Genomic DNA, 8,991 nt, shown 5'->3' on the forward strand with positions numbered 1-8,991 from the left:
GTGCGGACATGGCACTGCATGGCAAGCCATGCTGTGGTAGGCATCCCATATATAAAGTAGATGAACATGGGCACAGATGTTAGCTCAGGGCCAGCCTTCCTCAGCAAAAAGAGGAGGATTGGCAGCAGTTAGCTCAGGGCTAATCTTCCTCAAAAAAAAAAAAATGAAAGAGGAGACATTACAACTGATACCACAGAAATACAAAGGATCATAAGAGACTACTATGAACCAAATGCCAACAAATTGGACAACCTAGAAGAAAAGGATAAATTCCTAGAAACATACAACCTACCAAGACTGAATCATGAAGAAAGAGAAAATCTGAACACACCAACTCCAAGTAAGAAGATAGAATCAGTAATCAAAAAGCTTCCAACAAACAAAAGGCAAGGACCAGACAGCTTTACTGGTGAATTTTACCAAATATTTAAAGAAAAATTAATACCAATCCTTCTCAAACTCTTTTAAAAAATATAGGAGGAGTGAACACTTCCAAAATCATTTCACGAGACCAGCATCACCCTAATACCAAAACCAGACAAGGACGCCAAAAGAAAAGAAGATCACAGGCCAATATCCCTGACAAACATAGATGCAAAAGTCTTCAACAAAATATTAGCAAACCAAATTCAACAACACATTAAAAGAGTCATACACCATGATTAAGTGGGATTTAATCCACGGATGGAAGGATGGCTCAACATCTGCAAATCAATCAATGTGATACACCATATTAACAAAATGAAGAATAAAAGTCATATGATCATCTCAACAGAGGCAGAAAAAGCATATAACAAAATTCAACATCCATTTATGATAAAAACTCCCAACAAAGTGAGTATGGAGGGAACCTACCTCACCAAAACATGACAAGCACACAACATCATACTCAACTGTGAAAAGCTGAAAGCTTTTCCTCTAAGATAAGACATAAGACAAAAATGTCCACTTTCGCCACTTTTATTCAACACAGTTTTGGAGGTCCTAGACACAGCAATTAGGCAATAAAAAGAAATAAAAGCCATCCAAATTGGAAAGGAAGAAGTAAAACTGTCACTATTTGCAGATGACAAGATATCATATATAGAAAATCCTAAAGACTCCACCAAAAAACTGTTAGAATAAAGAAATTCAGTAAAGTGGCAGGAAACAAAATAAATATACAGAAATCAGTTGCATTTCTATACACTAATAACAAACTATCAGAAAGAGAAATTAAGAAAACAATGCCATTTACAATTGCACCAAAAAGAATAAAATACCTAGGAATTAATTTAACCAAGGAGGTAAAAGAGCTGTCCACTGAAAACTATAAGACACTGATGAAAGAAACTGAAAACACAAACAAATGGTATGGAGATATTCCATGCTCCTTGAAAGAATGAATAGTGTTAAAATGTCCATACTACCCAAAGAAATCTACAGATTCAATGCAATCTCTATCAAAACGCCAGCAGCATTTTACACAGAAATAGAACAAACAATCCCAAAATTTGTAAAGAATCACAAGAGACTCCAATTAGCCAAAGCAATCTTGAGAAAGAAGAACAAAATTGGAGGTATCATACTCCCCGATTTTAAACTATATTGCAAAGCTATAGTAATCAAAACAGTATGCCAGTGACATAAAAACAGACACACAGATCACTGGAACAGAAGAGAGAGAGCAGAAATAAACCTATTCATGTATGGCCAATTAATTTATGACAAAGGAGCCAAGAATATACAATGGAGAAAGGACAGTCTCTTCAATAAATGGGGTTGGGAAAACTGGACGGCCACATGCAAAAGAATGAAACTGGACCACTATCTTACACTATACACAAAAATTAACTCAAAGTGGATTAAAGACTTGAATGGAATATCTGAAACTATAAAACTCCCAGAAGAAAACATAGGCAGTAAGCTCCTTGACATCAGTCTTGGAGATGATATTTTGGACTTGAAACCAAAAGCAAAGGTAATAAAAGCAAAAATAAACAAGTGGGACTACATCAAACTAAAAAGCTGCACAGCAAAGGAAACCATCAACAAAATGAAAAGGCAACCCTCCAAACAGCAGAAAATATTTGCAAATCATTTCCTGATAAGGAGCTAATATCCAAAATACATAAAGAACTCACACAACTCAATAGCAAAAAAAAATCCAACTTAAAAAATGGGCACAGGACCTAAATAGGCATTTTTCCAAAGATAACATCCAGATGGACAAGTACATGAAAAGGTGCTCAACATCACTAGTCATAATGGAAATGCAAATCAAAACCACAATGAGGTATCATCTCACACCTGTTGAAATGGCTATTACCAAAAAGACAAGAAATAACAAGTGTTGGCGAGGATGTGGAGAAAAGGGAAGCTTGTGCACTGTTGGTGGGAATGTAAATTGGTGCAGCCACCACGGAAAACAGTATGGAGGTTCCTCAAAGAAGTAATAATAGAGCTAATATATGATCCAGCAATTCCACTTCTAGGTACTTATCTGAAGAAAATGAAAACACTAATTGGAAAAGATATCTGCACTTCCATGTTCATTGCAGCATTATTTACAATAGCCAAGACATGGAAACAACCTAAGTGCCCATCAATGGATGAATGGATAAAGAAAGTGTGGTACACATACACAATGGAATATTATTCAGCCATAAAAAAGGGAAATCTTGCCATTTGTGACAACACGAATGGACCTTGAGGGCATTATGCTAAGTGAAATAAGTCACACAAAGAAAGACAAATATCGTATGATCTCAAGTCTTATATGCGGAATCTAAAAAAAAAAAATCCTAGATACAGAGAACAGATTTGTGATTGCCAGAGGCAGGAGATGGGGGTGGGGAGCAAAACAGGTGAAAGGGCTCAAAAGGTACAAACTTCCAGGCATAAAATAAATGTCATGGGATGTATAACATACAGCATGGCAACCATAGTTAGTAACACTGTATGGCATATTTGAATGTTGCTTAGAGAGTAAATCTTAAAAGTTCTTATCACAAGAAAAAACTTTTGTAACTAGGTATGGTGACAGTAGGTTGCTGGCAGGGGAGGCTGAATCTTGTTAACCTATAGTTGAGGTGGGTTTGAGATTTGTTGTAGCATTAGTTAGATTCAGTTCATGATTTGCTTATTTTAGGGTGAGATCAGAACTCCACCTTCAGGAGAAGCTGGGATCTGAGCACTGGTGAAACATCACAGATCTCCTTGAGCATTACAACCTAGTTGCTAGCTTTCTGAATTGTGAAAGACCTTTCTCTATTCTACATCCTGGCTGCCAGCTGGGAAGCAGTCTTTGCTCTCCAGTAGCACCCTCTGCTGTCCATGCCTTAAGGAGATCTCTCTCTCTGTACCCTCTTACTCCGCCTTCTGAAAGCCTGCTGCCTTGTCCTCAGGGAAAACCTGAGTAGGGGGATATTTCCCAGCTCTCCTGCCATGCCCCCAGCCTGTGGTAGCCCTGCCTTACACTTCGTAAAAGCCCCTACTGCCTCAGAGAGATTTCTATTTACTCTCCTGCCCTGCCCCTAGCCTTCAGCTGACTTCATCTACCTCAGGATCCTTCTTAGCTCTCTCTTTCTCTGGCCCCAACCTCCAGCATACTACATCCATGTACTCAGTGAAGGCCCATGGGAGAGAGGTGGCAGGTAGGTGCAGCCTTTCTCTGTGGCTGGGACTCCTCAGGATTCCAAATTGTTGCTCAGCCCACATGCAGTCAGTAAAAGTTGGACTGATTTCTCCTTGCCTGTCTATAGCAGATTCTTCTTCCTGCTATCCCACCACAGCTGAAAGTATCTGTCTCCTCATTTCTGGGAAGGGCTTATCATGTTTTGGATCGTAATTCATTTAGATTTGTGTCCTCAGCTTTCTGGTGGGTTTTAGAGAACTTCAGATCTAGCTTTTGAGACACCTTTTCTTACTGTTAGAGTGGAAACAATGCCTAACTTTTGCAACTTTCAATAACAAAGTGGAAGTCTTTATTATCCATTTTTTGTGTTTTGAGGAAGATTGGCCCTGAACATCTGTGGCACTCTTCCCCTATTCTATGTGGGATGACACCACAGCATGGCCTGACGAGCAGTGCTAGGTCCATACCCGGGATCCAAACCTGTGAACCCAAGGCCACCAAAGCGGAGCATGTGAACTTAACCACTACACCACTGGACCGGCCCTTTTTGACAGAAGAAAAACAGACTTGGAGCAGATAAATGACTTGCCCAAGGTTTAGAACTAAAAAAAACCCAGAAAAACTACAATTTAAACTCCTATCTCCTGACTCCAAGTCTAGGGTTCTTTGTACTACATAACAGGTACTAAAGGCTACTTGAGTCTGGGCAAGTCATTTAACCTCTCAATGCTTCTAGTCTGTAAAATGAAGGGGCTATACTAGAGAAAGCCAAAACTCTCTTCCAAATCAAATATTTCAAGATTCAATGAAGTTTGTGTTTTTAAAGCACATACCATCACACTGTTTCTGAAAGCATAACTGTGTGTCTTCAGATGGCTTTAGATTTTAGAGGTCTAACAAGCATAACAAATTTATCAAGTCCCAAACCAACTCCTGCTTTCTTCATCCCTACTCTAAATTTACTCCTCCCATAGTCTCTCCATCTCAGTAAATGACTTCCTCCTATTGCTCAGGCTCAAATTTGGAAAGAAGCCATGATGTAATGGTTGCGATGCCAGACTTGGGACACAAGCTGGTTGAGTTTGAATCCTGGCTCTGCCACTCACCAACTAGGTGACCTTGTTGATTAAATTGCCTAATCAACCTGGGCCTTGTTAAATGGGTATAATAACTTCATTCTCATAGGGATGTTGGAAGGATTAAATGAGATAAATGTGAAGTGATCAGCTTAAAAGTGGACAAAGTGGAAGGGCTCTGTGAAAGAAAGTTATTGTTACAATTACTAAAAACTATTTTCCACCCTCACCCCAGTGTAGACAAAAGGGAGACAAATATTGTCAAGAGAAGGGAAATTAATATAGAGAGAAACCTCTTCTTTTCATGATCTACTAACACAGACCTCATTATATAAGCTCTCTTAACTATACTATAAGATGACAAAGAGACCAAAAACTGTCTAAATCTTGGATATATTTTATTGTAAAGTGTCCCCGTCCCCGCCCCACCTTGTGCTTCCCAACACCTTTGAGAAATCCTAACACAGACAAATACAGAAAGGGAAGTGCCAAAATAGGAGGAAGGTCCAGATGAATGAACTAAAATGGGAAAACTGTATGACACAATGTTATTTTATATTTCAAACAAAATACATCTGCCTTACAAGCTAAAGTATTAACTAACAAAAACCTGACAACAGGCATCCCGATGTACATTTTGATTCATGTGAATTAAAATTTAAACAATTACTTGATGTATTTTTGTAACAAGTTAGAAAAGGCAACTAAAATAAATGTAAAAACTACTATTAGGAAAACCCTCAGAAAATAAAATTTTGTTTTTAAAACAATTTCATCCCTCAAGTCTAAACGGCTTTATGTAAAACACCGATCTCTGATTCACAAAAAGCAGGTGCCAACTCCTAAACACAAAATTAAATGACAGGAGAAACTTTCAATGCTATTGCCGTTATGAGTATGAATCCTAGTCCAATAATCTGTCTCCAATAATTCCTCTTGATTTCACCTTTGTGAAAGAGGAGAGGGAAAAGGAGGAGGAGAGAAGGCTAGGCGTGCCACTGTTCTGTAGCATCTAGCTTGGTGCCAGGAACAACAAAATGCCAAGTATTCATAAGTGCTGAAAAAAATCAAAATCCAAATAAGGAAGAAAACTAATTTCCCTATATATATATGCCATATATATTGGGGAACATATAATGACACACTATACATTACAGTATAATCCAGTATTTACATAAAAGCAGGTTCTGAGACAAACTGCCTGGTTTTGAAATCTGGCTCAACTTATCAGCTGGGTGATCTGGGCAAGTTACTTTACCTCTCTGTGCCTCAATTTCCTCATCTATAACATGGGGAAATGGTATCTTCCTCATAGGGTTGTTGTGATGGTTAAATAAGACAAACAAGGTGCTTACAAAAACATCTCACACATAGAACATACACCATAAATGGCATTATTATTATACAGGCAATAGAAACAAGTGGCTTAATTGAAGAAATTTTCATTGACAAGTAGTTAAGCAGAGGTTGAAAATTCACATGCAAAGTCATTTACATCAACTACTAAAGCTGTACGTTTAGATTCAAGCATTTAATGAAGAGCAATGTTATGATCTCAAATACAGTTTGGGGATTATACAGGCAGCTTCCCCATCCCCCCCCCCATACCGGCTCTCCACTTCCCTTGGGGCCCAGGCACCAGCTTACCACCCAATTAAATCCCTTCCATGAATTAAACTCTTAATGCTTCAAGATACACAAAAAGCAAAGCATTTCTAAGTTTAGCAAAGCAACCATTAGTACATAAGTACAGTAAAGTGCTTTTAGAGCAAATAAAACTCTAAAATTCACACTAGTGAATCAAGGCGGACTGTGGGTCAGGATGCAAGAGGTGGACGAAGGAGAAGAAAAGGAAAATGGACAACAGGAGGAATATGAGACTTCAGAGAGCTGTGAGAATTTAATTCCTGAATATTATTACTTTCTCCTGGCTATAAATATAAGAGCTCTTCTCACATATAACATACAAAAGTAAGTTACTGCAATATTTAAAACACTTAGATTTTTGTAAAATTCATTTTCTAAAACTCTTGCTGGCTGGAGCCATTGTCACTTAAAAGCAATTCAGAATTAAAAAGAAACATACACAAAATAAGACATTGCTGTTACTGGTGGATGATGCTCTTTTCCTGCTATCAAAAGGCCACACACCTGGCAGCTGTTTTTCCAGAGTCAATGAGAGACAGACTGTCCACCTTCTCTTACTGCCACGCCTCTGCTTAGTTAAGACAGAGCCAGCTAGGGTTCCAAATGGCAGGTTTTCTCTCCAGAGGGCCAAATGGCACTTGGGGAGCACTCTGCATCCTCAGCTTATTAGTACTTCCACTAACTCCTGCAGGTAAGGAGCAAATCTACACTAAATTACTGATAGTTAAGAAAAAACGTTTCTCAAAACCAGGCTTTTCCTTACCCCTCGCACCTGCTCTCAAATATTCTATACCAAAGGTGTGTCCTCAAGCTGAGAGTCCAGTTCCTTTCTTCTTCTATCTTCTCTTTCAGGCCCTCTTTTCCAGGCCTCTGGAGATCTCACACCTTTGGGTGGCAATTCCCTGAACCTTGTCTATTCAAGTCAACACCTCAGCTGAGTCTTCAATTCGGGTTTTAAAAACGCTTAATGGAGGCCAGGTGGGATGCCCATCACTCTCAAGTTTACTCAATAAAGGTAATGATTTAAGACGTTTACAATGTACTAATTATGAATTGAATCCCTGACTGAGGGTGCTGCACGCCGAAAAAACCACCAACTTAATGCCCCCATTTTTTTAAGAGGAGGAAGAAATCTCCAAAATCACAAATTTCCACATGCTAAAAAACCTATCAGAATGATGAATTTAAAAGAAATACATATTAAGTATCGTTATTTATATATAATAGCACAGAAACAAAACAGGAAGCACACACACTGCAATATACGGTTAATATGAACATATGTGATAGTCACACGCCTTTTTCTTTTTTTTTAAAACCACACCCTCTCTGGGTGGCTTCCCAGGCTCGCCAGGGCCAAAGAGCGTCACGCTGTCCGGCGGCCCACGGGGTGGCGGTCCCAGCTGGGACCCAGACACTCAGCGGCAGAGAACGCTGCGTCGCGGTCGCCCGGGAGCAGGCGGGCGTCAGGGTCCCCCAGGGTTCGCCCTCCTCCGGGCCCGCCCAGCCCTGCCCCGCCCGGCAGCCCCGCAGGCCGCGGCCCAGCCTCTCGGCGACCCCGGCGCCGCCCGCCTGAACCTAGCAGGCGGCCGCGAGGGGACACAGTCCGGGCCGGGAAGGGCGGGGCGGCCGAGCCAGCCCGAGCCCCAGACTCACCATGGCCGGAGAGCCGCGAGCGCGCCCACAGCCCGGAGTCACAAGGCGCCGGCAACGCCCGTTGTCCTGGTGACGCCAGCTGGGCGCCCCGCCCCGTCCCCAAGGTGGGCTCGGAGGCGGCCATTGGCGGCCGGCGAGCACGTGACGCGCAGGGGCGGTGCCCTTTGGACCGCCCCCTCCGCCCCCCACGCCCGGACTGTGGGGCGGGGCCTCTTCGCCCTCCCTACTTTGCATCTGGTCCATGATCACCCTGATCACCTTGACTTCGCTCACCTGACAGATAACCCAACCACAGACTTCCCAGCTGGGAGAGACCTTTATGGTTCTTCTTTATTTAAGAAACAGATTGTACAGGTAATACGTGATTATTGACAGCATTTTAAACTAACGATAACAAGAATTAAAAGGAATAAAACCATTCTAAATCTCAGCACCTGAAGTGACGACCAATTAAATTTGTCTATATCGAGTCTACCTGCTTCCAAGATTCCAACGAAATATGTATTATAATATATTGTATTCTTAAAAATAGAAGCAAACCATACACACTTTCATAATCTACTTTTTTTCAATTAAAAATTGTCATCTTTGCATGCCAATTCATGGAATAGCATTGTGTACATGCACTCTAATTTATTAAATCAATCAGCAGTTTGTTGAATGTTTTTAACAAGGTTGAAGGGAACTTGGGATAGCCTCAAGTCCAGTCAGTTAGGTCTATGAAGAAGAGATATATTCAACAGCCAACCTGACATCTCCCCTTGAATGTGTAACAGGCATCTCAAACTTAATATAGTCCAAATAAGACTTTTGACCCACGTTTCTTTCTCACTCTCCAGTCGTCTTCATCCCAGAAAATGTTCCCACTATCCCCTTGGTAGTTCAAGACAAAACTTAGGAATCATCCTTGATTCTTTCTGTTCATCACACCTCACATCCAATCCATTAACAAATATTCTTGACTCTGTCTAAATAAATCCTAAATCTATCCATTTC

The 8,991-nt window shown here is 40.7% G+C and overlaps 1 protein-coding gene across 19 annotated transcripts in view; it reads right to left on the minus strand.

Annotated features, from left to right (window-relative positions):
• FBXL2 (F-box and leucine rich repeat protein 2) overlaps window positions 1–8,142 on the minus strand; it is a 126,511-nt gene extending 118,369 nt beyond the window's left edge. For 4 of the 19 annotated variants that reach the window (XR_011527069.1, XR_011527071.1, XR_011527070.1 and 1 more), the window contains exon 1: window positions 7,996–8,119. Coding sequence is in view for 2 of the 19 variants with exons in the window: in XM_070575875.1 (XP_070431976.1) it covers window positions 7,996–7,998 (3 nt within the window). In the remaining 17 variants the exon portion in view is untranslated. Of the gene's footprint in view, window positions 1–7,995 lie in introns of all 19 variants that reach the window. The other 15 variants (XR_011527076.1, XM_070575880.1, XM_070575884.1 and 12 more) reach the window with 9 other exon arrangements.
• Between the last annotated feature and the right edge of the window lie 849 nt (window positions 8,143–8,991).

The sequence above is a fragment of the Equus przewalskii genome, chromosome 15, assembly GCF_037783145.1.
Source record: "Equus przewalskii isolate Varuska chromosome 15, EquPr2, whole genome shotgun sequence".
NCBI classification, from domain to species: Eukaryota; Metazoa; Chordata; class Mammalia; order Perissodactyla; family Equidae; genus Equus; species Equus przewalskii.